We start from the raw sequence: 19,715 nt of genomic DNA, 5'->3' as shown, positions 1-19,715 counted from the left end.
CAGAGGGCACTTATACAGCTCCCCTGCCACATCCAGCCCAGGACGTCCCCATGGCATGTCCTCCTTTCTCACTTGCCTGCCTTACGGTGTTCCCGTCCTTGCCTGACCTCTGACCTCTCACAGATGTGTGGCCAGCTCCTCCCTCCAGTTCTCATTGTGAGATTATGACAGCAGCGGCAGTGGTGACCCCTCACTGCCCTGCCTGGTTTCCCTTTCTGCTGGTTTCTCTTGCCAAGTCATTCGTTATTCATTTAGCAAATATTTAGTGAGTATTTACCATGTGCCAGTGAACAGGAAGATAAATTCACACTTGTAGAGCTGGTGTACAGTGGTGTTGCGTGTTGGGAACAGTGTTACGCAGGGAGGCGCCACATTGATAGATGACTTTTAAGCAGAGGCCTGAGGGGACTGAGATGGTGAACCCTGCAGTGAACTGAGGGAGGTTCCACCAGGCCCCAGTGGCTTCCTGGTGACAAGTTAGCAAGTCTTCCAGGTCACATCATACAGGACAGTCTCCTCTGCCTGCGTATTCCCTGCTGCCACATACCACTCCCTCCACTCGGATTGCAGTTCTCTTTCAGCCCAGAGCACCACCCCTACCTCACCTCTTCCCTGTCCCCAAGTGTTGTCTTCCGGTCCCCGGGATCTTTGGCAGCTGCCCCTCAGACCTTCCCCCCCTAGAGAAACCTTGTGTTTTTCCCACCTTCTGCTCCCATGTCTCCCGTGAGCCCTGGGCACTTTAGAACTCTGCCAGGACCCTGTGACCTGGTTTCCTGCAGCAGCTGTGTGGTGACCGTGCCCACCAGCCCTCTCCATCCACACTTCAGAGTTCACCTCCACAAGGCATGCCCACAAACGTGGCGATTCACCTTTTGTTTCTAAGATACACGCCTGCGAGAATTGTTTCCCGCAATCTGAAGCAACTGGGGATGAGATGACCATATTTGAGCCTCTGTATATGCCGTATCCTCTCCTCACCCCAACCTAGAGGAAGCCCCTCCTCTCTGATTCCCATCAGACACAAGTGTCTTGGGGCCTGAGCCATGGCCTAGCTTTCTCAGTTTTTCTGATCATTGGAACCAGCTGGCATACAGGTTCCCAGGGTTCTGGCTTGGGCTGCCGAGTCAGACTCTGTGGGGTGGGCCTGGGAGCCTTTATTTCTGCTAACCTGCTAGGGAAATCTTAGAATCTGGCTGTGGCAACACACATTTCAATTTGGAGGGTGTTACCCTGTATCTGCCATTAACCTGTTTTGTGATCTTAATTACTTGGTGATCCAACCCCCTGAACCAGAGAACCACTTCTTCATCTGGCTGTTTTCTTCACAGTACTTTGTGCTATGTGGTCATAGAGTATATGGTTCTTGGGGGCAGGAGCGTCTCACACATCTTAGTGTCCAGCACAGCTCCCAGGGGTTCCTTCCCCAGCAGAGGCCAGTGAAGGAAGTCACATGTCACAGCATTTTCTTCCTCACCCTCAGCCCCAGCGTGTTTTGTTCAAGGCACAGGACTCCCATTCTTTAGGAACTGTCTTCCTCCTCTAGGAAATACTGGTTCATGTTCTTGTTTCTGAGACAGATGGGCTGAGGTATAGAGCAAAACAGTTATTCTTAAACTGATAGTTCTGTTCATTCAAATACAAAAAAAAAAAAAAAAAAAAAAACAGGTCCCCATATAGGAATATAATTCTTTCACCTCTTTGCAATTGAAGTTGTTGTCATCTTGAGTCTAGGGATATCTGTTACTTAGTCCCCTCGATATATCATTGGGGAATTGGGTGTCAAAACTGTGCAGTTGATTGCTTTCTCAATCACATGTGTGGGGAGAATCAGGCATTTGTTAAAAATAAAGATTCTACCAGGGGGTCCTGCAGCCTGTGTTTTCACAGCACCCAGGAAGTTCTTATGTATGAGAAAGATGGGAGTGACATTTTCTGAGGTCAAAGCCAGGAGCTCACAGGACCCCAGGGGTATGGGGAACTGTACCCCTCTGTATTGTCTTGGCAGTGTGTGCGTGTGGAAGCCTGCTCCACTCAGGCCACCTTGTCTTAAACAATGGAATCTGGTCCTTGGTGACTTCTGACTACCATCCTCTTCCTGCCTAAATAGGTGGATCCCCCCTGGGTGTGGTAGTGCTCAGTTGTCACTGCTCCCTGAGTCTTCCCTGAGCCTCCATGGGCCCAGCTCCTCTAGCAGTTCCCCCAGCATGCTTTTGGGGGCCTTTTTCCTTTGGGTGCATGCATTCCTTCATTAGGCAAACCTCTACTGAGCCTTTAGCCAGTGCTGGGCGCTGGGCCAGATATCATGAGACCAAGACATTTAAAATCATGAGAGCCCCCAGTTTAAGGGTGCCTCATGTGTACAGCGCACTAAACACCATCAGGAAGCAGCATGCCTGACCAGTCCACAGGTATGTACTAGGGGACAGGGGCTGGGGGTTCTATGGCCTGCTTCAGGGAGTCCAGGGTCAGAGCAGACATGAACCCCCAGATCACCAGGAGGTGGCCCCTGGCGCAGGCTCAGCGAGCCTATCATGGCAGGCTTCAACCAACTCAGGAAGTGCTAGGGAACATTCCCCCAAGAAAGACTGTTGAGATCTGGAAGGAGGGGGAGGAGGGGTTCCCCAGGACATGGTGGAGGATATTCCAGACCAGGGCCTGTGGTGTGCTTAATGTGGAGAGAGCTGGACACTTCTGGGTGCCAAGGAACCCCGCTTCCAGCCATGTGGGCAAGGCCTTTCCAAAGGTGCATCCTGTTGTCTGGGCCCAGAGACCCCAGTCACCAAGCACAGCCAGCCTGGACAAGCCTGGCCCCAAGCAGTCTTGCTTGGTCCTCTTTGGGCTCAGTGCCGTTTCTAGGATCACGCAGTCGGGACTCCTGCCCTGTCCCTGTTCCTGTCCATCTTTTCCTGTGACAGCCCAGGGGACCGTGGTCACCTGGGCCAGAGTGTGACAGGTGCTTGGAGGTGACTGGCTGAGCATGGCCTGAGTGTAGCCAGTGTCATTGCTGTCATAGGACTCCTGCCTAATGCACACAGCCCACATTTATTGAAGGCTGCCTGTGGCCAGGTCCTTACACCCCTCATCTCGATCAGCCTCACTGCGCCCTGGCAAAGTGTTGTCTCTAATTGCAGGTGGAAGAAATGGATGTTTCTCCCAAGGTCATAGAGATAAGCAGAGGTAAAGCCAAAGCTTGGGACCAGGAACTGGTTCCAGTGCTGGGCTGTTTCCCGGTACAATATAAGAAATAAGCACTAGGAACCAGAAAAATATAACATCTGTTATCTATAAAACAGGGTTCTGGAGAACTAAAAGGCAGATACATGGCCCCAAGATCCTACACAGTGACAGCAGTCACTGCAGCTACTTTTTTATTCATTCATTCAGCAAATATTTATCGCATGCCTGCTGTTCACCTGCATCTATTCTAGGTGCTAGGGATATAGTCGCGAACAAAACAAATTTTGCCCTCATGGAGTGTTTCTAAACAGTTAAATAAAATATGTGCTATGTCAGATATGCTAAGTGCAGTGGAGAAATCCAGGGAAGGAAGGGACTGGGCACTGCTTGTGGGTTGAGGGGGTCCATGTTAAATCAAGTGATTAGGGAAAGTTTCTCGAGAATGGGACAGTTGAGAAAAGTCTCATGAAGGCAAGGGAGCAAGTCATGCCGGTAGCTTAGGGGAGCAGGTTCCAGGCCGAGTTGTCCTAGAACAGGGGCCCTGGGGCTTGCCTGGACTGTGTGGTGTCCCACCTACTGTGTGCCATATTTCCTGGTGCTGTTTCATTGGATTCTGATTTGACAGCAGCTGAAGAGAAAAGGAAAGGTAAGAGGTTATCATACTCCTTGAGGACGCCTGTTGTACAAAGGAATCAAAGTCTGGCCTAGCATTTGACCCAAAAAAACAGCTCTCCTTTGGGGCTTCATTAGGGAGATGATGAGGAATACAGTCAGTGGCAGCCTCCACGCCAGTGCTGTGGAGTGATGGGTTTGGGAATGCTCTTATCCCTTGTGTCCTTCAAAAAAAGCCAAGGGTAGAGGTTAAATTTTTCACTTGGTGTATACCATTTTTTTTCTATAATCTCTCACTTTTACTAGTTGCTACCTTTCAGCATTGTAGTAATAATAAGAGTAATCACATCTACCAAGCATCCCAGTTTCAGAGGGATTGATTAGCTTTTCCAGTTCACACAGACAAGTCTACAAAGGGCCAGAATAGGAGGTCCTGGGAGGCAGCTCCGTGCTAGCCCAGCTTGGTCCTGGGAAAGCGCAGAATGGCCTGAGTCTTGCCTTCTTCCTTCAGCCTGCCTGCCCTAAATGCAAAGCCTCTTAAGGGGTTTTTGGTAAGACTGCACAGCAGAGAGATGGGGGAGATCCCTTCTGACAACTGTGGAGCTGGACAATGATGGTCTCAGGCATTTTAAGCCCAGATGAGAGTGGGAGAGCAGACATCCTCCTTTTTTCATTAGAGAAGTGGTAGGTTTGTAGAAAAACCATGAAGAAGGTAAGAGTTCCCATAACCCCCTAACACACAGTTCTCCCTGATATTAACATTTTTCATTAGTTTGGTACCTTTTTTACAATGATGAACTAATATGGTTATAATTATGTTATCAACTATAGTCCATTTGCATTCGGGTTTACTCTTTGTGTTGTACAGTTCTATGAGTTATTTTTTATTATTATTCTATTAACATATCTGAAACATAGCATTACCTGTTTTACCCACTTTCAGGTATACAGTCAGTGGTGCTAAATATATCCACAATGCTGTTCTACCCTTACCACCATCCACTACCAAAACTTTTCCATCATCCCCAACGGAAGCTCTGTATCCATGAAGCACTAACACCCCACTCCTCACCTGCAGCCCTGCCCCTGGTAACCTGCATTCTGATTTCTGGTTATGGATTTGCATATTCTAATTATTTCATATCCGTGAGCTCATAGAACATCTGTCCTTTTGTGCCTGGCTTCTGTCAATCAACATGAAGTCTTAAGGTTCACCCATGTTGTCATGTGGCATCTTTCTTTAGAAATTGAGGAGTGTGACTAAGGACGTCTGTGGAATAGGGCTGAGAAAGCACCTGGAAGCCAGAGCAGCTCTTTTTCCTTGGGGGACAGTGCTGCATCTGCCCCGGCCCTTGAACACATAATCAAGTGACCACATGTCCCCAAAGGCTCTGCTCCACAGGCCTAACCAAGGGGCCGTGGGCCTGGAAGCAGCCTAGGTTGGCTTCTTGGGCGTGTCATAGCTTCTTGGAGATCCCCAGCCCTGTGACAGGACCTGCTGCCCATGGCCCTCACTGTCAGCATCCCTATGTCCCACTCTCCTTTGGTGCTCACCTCCATGAGCCCTGAGCAGCTCTCCAGGTGGCACTGTCCTCTGATCAACTCTGGTTTGAGTTTCTGTGTCTCCACCTGGACCACATTTTCCTTTGAGGGCTTCTGCACAACATCCAGGGTCCCTTTGTGTGGGAGCCTCACCCTTCCCAGGACACAGGGGTCACTGCAACCTCTTCTCCTGTTTCCCAGCCCCATAATTCAGCTTTGACTCCCTTAGTTGTGGCTGACTCCTGTCCTTCCAAGCACATGGTCAGAACAGGGGCTGATGGGGTTTGGGTCCCAGCCCTGCCACTGACCAGCTGAGGGATCCTGGCCTCTCTACTTTGTAAAGCAGAGCCAGTATCTGCCTCGGCAGGGGATGGTGAGGACCAAATGGGAAAATGATATAAGGCACTCAGCCTCACTGCCTAGCTGCCGCTGCTGTGACAAGTATTTATTATAATACCTTGTGCTGTGTTGATTTCTTACATTAGGGTTGGCTTTTTTTTTTTAACCTGAAAAGGTAACACCCTCCCTCAGTATCTGCCCTAATCCTAGAAAGCTGTTTTGTTTTCAAGGTGTCATACGCACGCCCGAGCTCAGAGGTCATCAAAGATGCCAACTTATACATCAGTGGACTCCCGAGGACCATGACCCAGAAAGACGTGGAGGACATGTTCTCTCGGTTTGGACGAATCATCAACTCCCGTGTCCTCGTGGATCAGACCACAGGTATGGCAGGTGGCCAGCGACCTGCAGTGAGGGTTTCCATCTAGGTCAGGCGCCAGGTTCTCTAAAGGTACACAGATCGCTGTTTGATTGATACTTAAATCTCCTTATTTATTCCACAAATGAGGACAGACTAAAAATGAGAAGATACTGGCTTTTGTTTTATGAGGTTGGGAAGATAAAAACGGGATAAAGGAAGCCCCTATGTTAGGCCAGCATTTTATGATAAAATCACCAAGAAATTCTGGCACCTTCCCTTAGGCACCTGAATGTCCCAGCCTTGCCTATGAATAGGGAAAAAAGGCTGCTACTGCTCTGTGTTTCCGGCAGATGGTTTTCAGTGTGAAAGTCTTTTCTTGTGGTCCGTAATCCCCACATGAATTGCCTGGAAGCACCAAGGTTGACTGTTTGTGCCGAGCTGTCCTTCAGTCTCTGTAACTTTGATGCCCCCCTGGGTAACACATCCAAAGCACGTGGAGCTCAAAGGCAGTAAATTCCTTTTGCTGACAGACCCGGCCACTTTGCTGGCTCCTCCTCAGGTCATCTTAGCACAAGACATTAACACTTTGGGCTCTGGGCTTTGCACAAAGCAGCTGAGGACCCACACATACCAGTGGAAGCAGCTCTGGGGAGGCGGCAGGCCTTTTCCCAGCTCAAATAAAGGGGGTCGGAGGACTGGCTGGGGCGGCCATTGCCTGCCAACTTGACAGTGGACAGGGTTTCTGGGATTGGGGTGCTAAGGGCACACCCTGCTGGCTCCTCAGTATCCAGCTGAAATCAGTAGTGGGTGTGGGGATGAGAGACAAGCCATAAAGAGGTTTGGAAAGCCCTTGAGAGACAACATAAGCCCTTTTACGGAAGCTTGTATGCTGGAATTGTTTGTAGGTTTCTTTGAAGCCCTCTTAGTAGAAATAGTTGAACATATAGTTTTGAAAAGAAAAAATTGGAGCCATCCCTGCTTGTGGGCTCCTAAATTCTGTTCCAAATAGGAGGGGGAATTTGCTGACACACTAAGAAGGAAGATTTCTTTGCCCATGGAGCTCAGTGAAGCTAACTGAACTATCAGGTCTTCCTCACCTCCTTATGGGGACCAGCCTGTGGCTCCAGTTTGTTAAAACAAGCACTGTGGAGTTGGGTCAGAGGAGGTCGTGGCTCTGGGGCAATCTCCCTTTTGAGGCTTGGAAGGCTGCCGGAGGAAATCAGCACTGGCCTTTGCCCTTCATCCCCAACGTGCTGGGCTGTCCCCATTTGTGTCAGAAGAGGGTTGGAGGTACATGTTTCCCCTTGAGCCTTGCCATCTGCTCTCCCATCTCCTACCCCAACTGTGGAAGCTCAGCTTGGCATGTGCTGGCCCTGCCTTCTGCCCAGGCCATAGTCCATACTGGAGCTTAGCCGTCAGGGCCCCTTTCTTGGCAGCTGAGGTGAAGGGGCCGCTGTGCTCTGTCAAAGCTGATGCTCTTCTCTACTTCTGGAGCATGGTGCACGGGCTCAGGTCACTGGAGTGTTATGGGAGGCACAGACACTGCTGTGACATCAGGCTATGCCTGAGGGATGTGGGGGCCACTGACTCCATTGCCTTCCTTCTGCCCCTTTGCTCCAGTGCAGGCCGGGAGGATGCCATTTGCTTGGTGTCAAACTCTCCCCATGCCTCCACCCCAGTCTGCCCCAGAATAGTTTCCTGTGGTCCCAAGGTTCCCCTTACTTACTTACCTTCAAGTGCAGTTTAAAGAGAGAATGAGCTAGTCACTTGGCAAATGTTTATTCCCACCCCCACCCCTACCTCTGCATAGAAGCTTTTCAGGGGCTGCCCACAGCCATGAATGGTGACCATGCCAACTCTAATTCTGCATCTGTGGTTCCCCTTTTCTAGATTCCACATGGGCTATTTGCTTCTGCTTGTTGTGCTCTTTTAAGCCCCAGCCTGGCCCTGCTGAGTGGGCCGGTTCTCTCTAGTTGGAGTGCACCTTGCTGTCCCTTTAGGGTCTCCTCAACCTCTCAGGTTCCTGTGTACCCACCATCCTGAGGGAGGTCTCTTCTGCAGGCAGTCCCCTCTTCTGTATGATGGGGACTTAGCCTCCTTTCCCTCTGCAGGGGCAGTGTCTTTCTCAGTGCTCCCCGATTCGTGTCAGCCATGAACCTCAAAGTGGTTCACAGGACCTGCCCTGCCAGCCTCTGCTGCTTCAGCAAAGAAGTGGCTGCCCTGCTCAGACCCTACCCTGAGTTGATGGGTCCATGCATTTTCTGTCTTCAGAATCATTGCAAGAAGACAGGAGACAGGGGTGGGGGGGAAAGGGAGAGACGAGGGTATCCGAGGGGTTACCTCTACCCTTCTGCCCAGACCTGCTTCCCAACCCTTGGGTGTAGAATTGGAATGGAAAGGTGAACACCCTGTGGTCATGGGGTTCCCTCCCACTCCCTCTGCTCCAGAAGGAGGCCATCCACTAGGGCTTCCCTGTGCTGGGGATGAGGCCAGTTTGTGGCTGGGGCCTCGTGAAGCCAAAGTGGGGCAGTAATAGAGAAGGGTATGGCAGAGTGAAACATTTCCAGTAGAAACTAAGGTAGGTTTGTGTCTCAAGTTTGTATGTTTTTAGTGTTAAAGAAATGGAGAGATTTTCTTTAAAAATCTTAACGTCCTGAGCTCACAGAACTTAAGTTTTTTTTCAAGTGTCTTTGCTTCTTTATCTCTTTTAACTGTGAACTTCATAGTTTAATCATCTGGAGATTGTGCCATTTACTGGTCTCTGGTATTAATTCTGAAGAACACTAGGAAAAAATACAGAACCATATTTAAAAATTATGAATTCATCAAATGGTTTAGTGAGTTCATTTTCCTGTAAGTTAAATTAGTCTCTTTTTTCTCTTTCTTGAGCTTTCTTCCTTTTACTTGGGTAGTTTTGATTTGAAAACCATTCTATGAAAGATAAAGCGGACCAAGGAAACCACACTTGCACTTACACTTTCTCTCTGCTCAATCTCAAGGTCTTTATTAGAGTGAAAATATCTCCCTGGAGGCAGCTTTCTGTAAGAGCCAGCCAGCTAAATATTTCAGTCATATTTGCCTAAGGTTAGCTTTTCTTTTAGATCTCCATATCCGACTGAGCTGTCCTTCATGCCACTGAAGAGTAAACTAAAACAGTGCCAAGTGTGTGTTTTCAGGTATTCCTTCTGAACTGAAAATAAAAATGGGCTCAGGCTCTAGAAATTTCCTAGCATACTCTTGTCTTGCTGCGTCTGATCTAGCCAGTTCAGTGATTATCTTTGGCCCTTTGGGTGTTTAAATTGACACACAATCATAGAACCAAATACAGGGAGCTTTGAGGCAGCTGGGGGACGCCATGCAGCCTTCCCAGATCCTGTGCTCCGGAAGTGCTAGGAAGTGGGATTTCCCAGTCAGGAGAATTTGGAGCATCTGCTATAGGGCTCAGTACAGGTATGCACTGTATGTTGTATAGGATGAGGTTGGTCTAAAGAAAGAATCCTTGGCCTGTGGGGCCCTGGCCTCTGTCCACATGTTTGTATGGGCCCACTTTGTCACGTGCCCATTCAGGCCCAAGTGGAGTGACTGCGCCTTGCAGCAACGCCTGTCTCCCCAGCACCCTGTGGGTGGTGTGCCTGAGTCTCTGTGCCTTTCCATGGCCTCTGGGCCAGCCAGGAAAAACCCTGCCCTACACCCATAATGGAAAAGTAGTAAGGAAAGGTGCCAGGATGTGGGTAGCTGACCTGTTAGGACTTTCAGCGTGCTTCCGTAGCTGGGTACCCAAGGCCCCGGGCTGCCTGCTTTGATAATTCTCATTCACAGTGTGTTAAAAGGTCTTTGTCTGGAGATGAAGCCTTAAAGTGGCAGTCTTGAGAATGAGTGTTTAGGCTGAGGCCACCTATTGCAGCGAGAATGAGTGTTTAGGCTGAGGCCACCTATTGCAGCCTCCTCCTCAGCAGGACGCCCCTTCAGCCACCTCTCCCCAACTCCAGCCGAGTTATGTTACGCTCAGACTCAGTCCCACTGTGGCTGTTACCTCTTCTGCTGTAACTACACCATGGCCTTCAAAGTTGACCCCGTGGTGGAGGAGTTAGTCCTTTTTCCTCCCCCACATAGCCTTCTGCTGTTTCCATCCCACATCCCCATTCCTGGAGTTCTTTAAGGGTAATGGCTAGGTCTACAGGCCCAGGCTATGGATGAACAGATGAGTGGAGGATGGCTAAACACTCTCCCCCCTCCATGTGCTCAACTTCTCACATTTGTGCCAGGCTAACTGCAGTCGGGCCTCAGGTCTCAGGCACCCTCACCCAGTCTTGCCTTCCCCCTCTGCTGAGGAATTGTTAGAGCAGGCGATACAGGGCTTGCCTTCAGGTTCTCAGTCCTGGTGGCATGAGAAGGTGCCCTCCAAAAGGTCACTGGAGGCCCCACTGGTGGGGCCCTGGCCCTTCCTGCACAGGAAGGGGAACTGGATACAGAGCAGACCTGAGGCAAGGGCTCTGAACTTACCTGGAGAGTCAGTGGATAGCCATCAGCACTGTTGTGTGTGCCTGAGAATTCTTCTGGGGAGTGGATCAGTGCCCTTATTTAGTTTTCAGAGTGATTTAGGGCCCACAGAAGGTCCCAGGACTTAAAGTAGAGTTTCCAAGAGGTGAGTGAGGCAACAGGGGCAGGAAAGAGAGGTCGGGTGAGGGTTGAGAAAGAGCACTCTTTGAAGGTGAAGGAGAAGGTGCACAGGCAGTGCTGAGTACTGTGTTGGGCCGGAAAGGCAGCAGAGGAACACAAACCTGGTCTGCAATGCTGTGCTGGGCCCCTTGCTCAGGAGGCCATAGCTGCTCCTCAGGCAGGCTTGTGGGACGAGGCAGCTGAGGCATCCCTGGAGCCCACCGTTACAGACCTGCCCCACATGGTCCCTCACTTACCCACTCTGCCCTCAGCCATTCATGGTGGGGGCTGGGCATTTAAATAGCAATGGTGCATGTACTCTCTTCTCCTATTATATTATTTAAAAAGAGGTTTTTATCTTATTTGAGATGTCTGTCACCTAAAAACCTGTTGCCACTGAGACTGTGGAGTTGCCACTTTGACTCAGAAGAAAGTCTGAGACCATAGTCTTTTATTGGTCATTATTATTATTTTTAAATCCATTAATTTGCTTTCATGTTTGGGTTTAATTTTCATTTGTTTCATTAACCAAGCATTCAATTTGAACCACAGCAGACTGATTTGACTTTTGTTTTTCAGTTTTAAAAGTACTTGCATTTTTCCCCTAACTTCATTTTTATTGGTTTGTTAAAAAGGTTTGTCCAGAGGGGTTGCGTTTATCCGGTTTGACAAACGATCGGAAGCGGAAGAGGCAATTACCAGTTTCAATGGTCATAAACCCCCAGGTTCCTCCGAGCCCATTACAGTGAAGTTTGCGGCCAATCCCAACCAGAACAAAAATGTGGCGTTGCTCTCCCAGCTGTACCACTCGCCAGCTAGACGGTTCGGAGGGCCAGTTCATCACCAGGCACAGAGATTCAGGTGGGTCAGGAGGACGGAGCCTCGGAAGGTCTGTGCTGTGCTCACTCTTGCCTGTGGGTGACATGAGATGGAAAGTACTGGGGGCGCTAGGCAGATCCTGTTAGAAAGTTTCATTTGGAGTCATTCTTGTCTCCAGCCCCCCACCCTGTTACAAGGTACCTGTATGAAAGCCATGTATTTCCATTTGAGCATCGTCTTTCATTGGAATCAAGACGACAGTGCTAGTTCCAAGTAGCTACTGGAAGCAGTGAGTGTGCTCATTTCTATCTAGTTAAACAAGGATGGGCCATAAGTTAAAAGCATCATCATATATCCATGGGAGAAAAGGATGCAGCCTTGGGTGTGATTAGGCGAGAGGTTTTAGACAGCAGTCCTAGGGCAAACCTCTCTCATAGGTTCGTGCGGAGTCATTGTCATATCTAAGTATATCTTGCCTTCTGTCTCAGAACCCTTTCCTGGAATTGAACAGTGTTCACTTATTCCTTAGCCTTTCCCTGTTGACAGTGGTTCTAGTTGCCAGGATCTAGTAGAGGAGAGACAATTGGAGCCAGCCACTCGGACTCCAAAGTCGGTGTGTTCCCTGCTGCCTCACTGTCAACAGAGGCCGTAATCTGGGTGGCTAGTTTTTTGTCAAACCCTCAAAAAATAGCATGATGCCTTATTTCAGTGGTGTGTTAAAGATTTTTCTCTCTGACTTCTCCAATTTCCCACCTCCATTTAAGCCGCAAGGTCAGGTAGGCCTTGCTTAGTTCCCCAAGTGCTCTTTTGAAGGGCGTTTGTGCAGTCGAGTGAGCCAGAATTCCCAACTCTGCTCACATCCCATATCTGACCTTTCCTCCCTGGCCTTTCCAGTTTAAAGACAAAGGCTGGGAGCGTCTTTGGAGTGAAGTGAGCTAGATCCAATTGTGCGACTGAGATGATGCAGTCACATTACTCCTCCTAGGGTGGGGTGGGTGGGTGGTGGCGCCCGATGAAACCAGGAACTGGAATACCAGGAAGGCTGGGGCAGTGCGTTGGGCTTTGGTCATGGTAACTGGGAATAGAAAAGAAAGGGAAAACAGAGGAGCCAAAATTGCTGTTGACGTAGGAAAGTGATAGTCAATACCAAAGGGAACACAGCAAAGAGAGGTGGGAGGAGAGGGGGCGGGGCAGGAGAGTCAGGAGGAAAAGCAGGGAAAGATTCGCCACCAGAAGGCAGACTGAGATCAAGAAGGAGGACCCAGCTGAGCAGAGTGTGCAGTCAGTTCTCCTTTTGTACCTCGGAGAAAAGAATTGAGGGTGGGGTGGGGTGGGGGGAATCATCACTGTTAATGGTAAAAAAAATAGCTCTAGTTGGGAGGAGAAAAACAATTAACTAGAAAATTTAGTAAGAATGAGAATAATTTGAATCAAAGGCAGTAAATACTGCCTCAAATTATTTTCAATGTAATAACCACATATAAATTTAAGTAAATTTAATAACTCGAGTCCGTATGTGGTTTCCTCCAAAGCAGTTGTGTTGTATGGGGGAAACAAGGTCTTTTTAAAAGGAGGTACCTCTTTCCAGTGCTGTTGAAATCCATCTTGGCTTAAATGTCATACAGATACTTGGGTGCCCAGAGACCACTAAAAATGTATCCAAGTCATTTAACCACTCAGGCATCTTCATGTGGTCTCTTTAAAACTATTCTTCAGATTTTAAAGCCAGGTCCGGTAATACATCTTGAATCCTCCATACATGTGGAAAATAAGCCTGGGACCAGCAGGCAGCCTCTTGCAGGGGGTGTCGGCCACCTTCTTTCTAATCTGTTGAGAGCGGGAATCTCTTGTATGGCATTGGGTTGATGGATCCCACAGCTTGAAGCTGGGTTTTGGTCTGGAGCAGGTAATCCTCTCCTGTTGCCTAATGTGGCTTTGCACATACCATATCACACTCAAATATTCTAAAATTAACCTTAAGACTGTTAGTTTTTTAATTCTGGAGGGCAGCATGGCTTCAGTTACGATTTTATCACCTTGTCTACCTTAATCCTTATTGCAACAGCTGCACATTTTCAGTAGGTTTATTTCTTATGTAAATAAAAGTATTGCTTTGGGAGGGGCCCCACATTTTCGGGAAAGTTTGGTGAACTTGCAACTGCTAGTGTCCCTCACTCCTCTTCCCCCATCCCCTGAGTTACCCACCCTCAGTTCAGCCCCTGGCCTTTCTGGGATGTTCTGAGCCAGAAGCAAGGGTGTCCTGGAGCTGTGGGAAAGGAATTCTCTTTGTGCTCTGCAGAGGTCCTTCACGGGGGTGTGCTCTTGCCAGACTCTGCTCTTCTGTGAACCCTCAGGGAAGGAAGGTCTCGATAAGGGGAAGGTACAAAATTTGGGGAAAAAAAATAGTCCAGGCCCCACACTACACACACAGGCACAGAGTATGAGGAACTCGTTTCCACCAGGAAGATCCAAGGAAATTAAAAGTACCTAGGAGAGCATGGAAGAAGCTTCCAGCACATAAAATGTGACAAGCCACAGGAGCAACGAAACAGGACCCAAGGGGGTGGAGGGAGCAGCTGATCCGAGGCCCCGACGGGTCTTTGCTCTGAGATAAGTCAGGGTTGGGGCTCCAGCCCTCTCCAGACCACAAGTGCCTCAGCAGAGTGGATTCCCTCTAGACAAGGGCTCCCACACCTTCCCTCCACTACCATATTGAATTCCTCTCAGTTAAAAAAAAAAAAAATCAAAAATTTTTTGATTGACACAGCTGTCTGAGTCTTCAGCCGCTCAAGCAGCGGCTGAACCTGGCTGGCTGCACAGGGTGGGAAGTGGGGCTGATGTCTGCGTCAGCAGGTACTTACACTGCCCTTCCTGTGCCTTCTGCCTTTACGCATTTGCCTGAACTGAACTTGACCTGAATGTTGTGCTCTCTGTTTGCTAGGTTCTCCCCTATGGGTGTAGATCACATGAGTGGGCTTTCTGGTGTAAATGTCCCAGGAAACGCTTCTTCAGGCTGGTGCATCTTCATCTACAACCTTGGTCAGGATGCTGATGAGGGAATCCTCTGGCAGATGTTTGGCCCCTTTGGCGCAGTGACCAATGTGAAAGTGATTCGTGATTTCAACACCAACAAGTGCAAAGGGTTTGGTTTTGTGACGATGACAAACTATGAAGAAGCTGCGATGGCCATAGCAAGTCTGAATGGCTACCGCCTGGGGGACAAAATCTTACAGGTTTCCTTCAAGACCAACAAGTCCCACAAATAACCCGCTCATGCTTTTTTGTACGGAATAGATCATTAAGAGTGACAGAAGTTGAAACTTTTTTTGTTATTGTACAACTCATTTTGCGCCAATTTTCACAAGTGTTTGTCTTAGTCTAAATGAGAAGTGACAAGGTTTTTTATACTCTGGGATGCAACCGACATGTTCAAATGTTTGAAATCCCACAATGTTAGACCAATTTTAAGTTTCTTAAGTTATTTCCTTTAAAATATATATTAAACAGAAATCTAAGTAGACTGCATTAACTAACCAGTCCCTCTGGATGGTGGTAAAACTGAAGCATGCTTTAACTTATATGACCGTCTAACATTTGTTTGATTTGATGTCTCCACAAACTGGATTAAAAAAAAGTTATCTTTTAGTTTTAGTTTTTAAACTAAAGATGTTAGACAGAGGCTGAGTGTGCATTTTCTCAACGTTTTAAATGATTTATGCCTTGGTTGACAGGAGATTGCTTTCCCAAGCAGGTCCATTGCCACCTCCTGCTCACTCAGTCCAGGGCTCTGCAAAGTGGCCTTGGGAGTAGCAGCGTGCCCGTCCGACGTGCGCCACCACAGGGGAGGGGGGCCACATGCCGGGCCAGACCTTCCAGAGAAGGACTCAAGCGTGTTTTGTAAGCCCAGGCGCCAATGGGAATGGACCAAAGAGTTTCAGGGAAACTCCAGTATATTCCAGAGTCAAATCTAAGCTCCAGACACGCCTGAAGATGTGTTGCTACTCTGACACCCCGAATTTCTGTCCAAACATTGCATGCACGGTGCCCCACACTTCGGATACGATTGTTCATGAGAATTTTTCCCGTTTCCAAGATCATTTAACATAGCTTGAATGTGTAAGATAGCTCTATTTTTTAATAACATATAAACATTTGAGCATTGTATTTCTCGCATCCCTTCTTGTGAGCGCTAGATTTTTTTTTCTATTTTAGTCGGATTTTGTTTTGAAATTTTGCTTTCGTATGAACACTCAGCAGAAAAGTACTTACTTCTTGCCAGTTGTCTATTAACAAAAACCTTTGATTTGTAGTTTTAAAGATTAACCCTCAGAGTTCTCTTCATAACTGCCTTGACATTTTGGGTTGTTCTGTTAATTTTCTTTTGCTTTTTTGTGTTTTTTGTTTGTTTTTACTTTTGCATTTAAGACCATTAAATTTGATTTTGTTTTGCTCGAATTTTGTTTTGTTTTTTATTTTACATTTTCTTTCTTTTTGGCTAGGTAAGATACAGATGGTCCAGCATTCAGGGAGAATTTTTAAGGTCTTAATTCATAAATATTTGTCTCGAGAAAAAGCCCTTGCAAATCTGTGACATAGAAACTGTGCAGTCACAGGCGGGTGTTTTTTAAATGGGGAGTCAGGAGGCAGAGTCTGAGAGCAGACCTGTGGAGTGGGCAGGGCCAGGTCTCCAGGCAACTCTCCAGGAATGTAATCTAGTTTTTATGAATGTCTAGTGTACAGAGAGAATCAAGCAAGGGATAACTAGGAAACTTTGTACCAGCAGTTTTTAACTTTGATGCGAGACTAAAACATGTAATGAGAGTCTGGGTTTTTTTTTGTTTGTTTTATTTTATTTTAGTTATTGATAGCATGGCATTATGGATTTATTTATTTATCTTTCTATTTACCTGTTGAAGTGGAAAATGGGGTGCGAGGCCTGGCCCTTCTCCAGAGCAGGTCAGTGTTTGGAGTGGCCCTTGGACACTTTGAATGCCCCAGGCTGCCAGTCCCCGTTCTCTTGCCCTGATACTCAGTTGAGGTGCTGCCAGCTGTTTACATTGTCCTCACAAATCTAAGTGTGACCATGTGCTTTTCCCACTAAAGGCAGTTTGTACCCAGGCCTGGTCCCTTACATTGGTCAAGCACCATTGAGGACCTCCTTGGAGGCCCACAAAAGCTACGGATGCTAAGTAAAGGCCAGCTGTGGGGCTCCTCTTGAAACCCACAACCAAAGCCGGGCCGCCTGGATTCAACACAAATTCCCTGCTCTGGCACTCCAGAGTATTCCTACCCCTGGGACCAGAATGTTTTCCTAGAAAAATACACCTTTCAGGTTGTAGCAGCCTTGGGTCCACGTCTTTGGAGTGAAGATGGGATTCCCAATCCGGAAATCTGCCCCAAGTCTCACGATTTCCACACATTCCTCCCAGCTGTAGCTAATGTTTGATTTCTTAAAAGAATTTTGTTTTAAGCAGAAACTGTGAAAATGGTGGTGGGCACACACCAGCACCTCATCTCCCCCCCCCCCCCTTTTATTTGAACCATATTGATTTCTCTGATGCTGGGACAGATGGGAAGGAAATGTGAACTATATGAACCTTTGAAAATTACCTGAGATTTCTCAGTTTGGTAAAATTTTCATTTTATGTGGTCTCAGCTGTTTGAACAGTCCTCTAGCTAAAAATCCCTGTGCATTTCTTTGGGAGTTTTAATTTGCAAGAGTGAGGATGGATTTAGCTTTGGAAATGTTTCTCCTGAAAAGCAATCTTCCTTCCCAGTCAAGGTACTAGATGCTGGGTGGTAAACGTTCATTACATCTTATCTGGAGATAATGCAAAAGGAAGGTCCCTTTTTTCAAAATTTCAATCCAGAAAAAAACATTTAGGAAAAACTACGTAAGTTAATCCTATTTATATTTCGTGAACCAGGGCTCTCCTTTTATTTGAGACTTTGATTAAAAAGAACTAAGAGTAGATAATTTATCAAAAGTTTAATTTGGTCAATATCACAGAGGCTTTGATTGAATTCTGTTTTGGTCTATGTATCTTCCCCTGATAGCTACATGTTCAGCAGCTGGAAATTGGCAAGCCTGTTTCTGGCTTAAAATGGGCTGAATTACCCATTTCTGCCCTTAGGCTCGGCCCTTTATTTGGCTTTTCAGTAAAATGCCAAACTGTGGTTTTCTCATGCTGGCTGTGCCTCTAGTCACAAGTCTTGTGCCAGTGACTTCCCAGCCAGGGCGCTCAGCCCCCTCCCCTTCCACCATCTTGTGAGAATATCTGAAAGCAAGCGGGCTTCTTTCCCTTGGCCTGGCTGCAGATGGTGCTAGATGGGACCCCGCCTTGTTCCAGAAGGTGAGTCTTTCCTGCTCCAGTGGCAGCTGCCTTCACATTTAAGAGTCTGCATTTGCTGTCATTTCTAAGCAACCCAGTATCCCAGGCCCTGGTCTGGGCTGCTGCAGGGAGCCCAGCCGCCACCTCGGAGCTGGCAGCTATGGGTTCATGGCTGTATTAGAGAGTAGGTGGTGGCTCCAGAGACAGTTACTGGCAATTATTTATCCTGGGTTGCCTCCAATTGAGGGTTATTTGCCCATGAAGTGTTGAAAAGATGAGACTGCCCCCCAATCCTGTGTGGGGCTTGAAAATTAAAGTTAACGTCACTCAGCTGTTCCATTTCATGTCCCATTCAGCATGATTTTATTTCTGTATGCTTTTGAAGCCTTCATGTTTGGGATAAAAGACAATAGTAAGTTGACAAGGGCCTCTTTTGCCCGCCCCACACCATTCCACCTCAAACCCTTTTCTGACTTCCCAGGACCTCCCACACCTGCTCTGACCTCTGAGGCAGCTCCTGAGGAGAAACCTCCTCCTGGTCATCAGGCTCCTGGGCCCACATTCCCAGACTTCCTGAGCCAGCCCTGAAGTCACAAGTGCTTTCTGTTGAGTGGCATTTACAAAACCTACCATTTCTTAAAGTAGCGGTAGACTCTGAGCGGCCAGCTGAATCCCGGACCTCTTACAGGGTTCACATTTCAAAACCTCTTGATTTTCCTCGGACCTCTAATGATTGTATCATATTTTTCCACAACTTTTTGGTGACAGTTTTTTGCTTGGTCACTGAAAAAAAATCACTTGTAACACACCACAGGTATTAAGTTAGGCTCCCCAAAGGTTTGACCAGTGGCATTGAGTACTGTATTTTTACTTTCCCCCTGAAGGGTTTTCCTTTGGTGCCACCTCTTTTACCATGTGATGTTTGGTTTACAGTGACTTGCTTTGGGAGGGGCGGCTTTTTCAATTGATTCCATGTTGTACAGAAGATGGTTAGACATTTTGTATATTAGTGTGTTTTAAGTTATTGATTTGTTTTATATAAAATAATTTATTTTTCAGGTACCATTTTTCATTTTAACTTTGTTTTTACATGGGTTTGTTTTCAATAAAGTATGACACTGCTGTCCAAAAGCCAACAATAAAAGTGAATCCCATTTGTGTTCTTTTGAGGATGCTTATGTAACTAGCTTTTTTATTATTTTCAGAAAAGCACTGATCCTTTTTCCATCTTCCCATTGCCTTTTTTATCCTTGTGAATAAATGTTCTTTAGTGTTTTAGAAGGAAAAAGCAAACCTAGATTTTGATAATCCAGAAGATTTCAGATTAATAAAGAAGCTTCGAAAGAAGACCATTTTTCAAAATTTCAGTGAAGTGTGAAATATTTTTTGTCAATAGCTTTCTCAAAGAGATTGGAACTTTTGCACCATTTTCAGAGTTTTTATAGAGATGCCAAATTGATATATTTACATGTAATGGAAACATGAAAAAGTTTTATTAAACAATTGTTCATAGCTGTGTAGACATTTTAATTCAGTTTCCAAAGCTCTCAAAGCGTATTTTTGAAGTACAGAGCGCTGCGGTTTGGGGTGTTGCTTAACAATTCCAGACAATTCAATTGTCCAGATATTTAGTTCTTTTCACAGGTATCAGGTTTGTGTTAAACACTGTATGTTATCTCTGACTGGAGTTCTGTGATATTTTGGTAATAAATGAAGTGGGATCATTGAGAAATGCTGGTGTAGGATAATCGTGTGTAACTCATGGGCAGCCATCAGCTGAGTAAACACTGGCTGGACCTCCTGGTGACTCCTTCCTTCCTAGGTAAGCCTGTGCCAGGTCTGACCCCTGAGGGTTGGGGCGTGTGCAGGGGAGG

At 47.1% G+C, this 19,715-nt stretch overlaps 1 protein-coding gene across 1 annotated transcript in view; it reads left to right on the top strand.

The window, feature by feature from the left end:
• ELAVL1 (ELAV like RNA binding protein 1) overlaps nucleotides 1–19,208 on the top strand; it is a 39,874-nt gene extending 20,666 nt beyond the window's left edge. The window contains exons 4-6 of the mRNA XM_037824381.1: nucleotides 5,901–6,054; nucleotides 11,326–11,551; nucleotides 14,451–19,208. Coding sequence (XP_037680309.1) covers nucleotides 5,901–6,054; nucleotides 11,326–11,551; nucleotides 14,451–14,775 — 705 coding nt within the window. The 3' untranslated portion in view covers nucleotides 14,776–19,208. The remainder of the gene's footprint in view (nucleotides 1–5,900; nucleotides 6,055–11,325; nucleotides 11,552–14,450) is intronic.
• The last annotated feature ends 507 nt before the right edge of the window (nucleotides 19,209–19,715 follow it).

This window comes from Choloepus didactylus, assembly GCF_015220235.1.
Source record: "Choloepus didactylus isolate mChoDid1 chromosome 25 unlocalized genomic scaffold, mChoDid1.pri SUPER_25_unloc2, whole genome shotgun sequence".
Classification (NCBI taxonomy): Eukaryota; Metazoa; Chordata; class Mammalia; order Pilosa; family Megalonychidae; genus Choloepus; species Choloepus didactylus.
The sequence above is the reverse complement of the archived record's forward strand: the minus strand, read 5'-3'. Positions and strand labels throughout refer to the sequence as shown.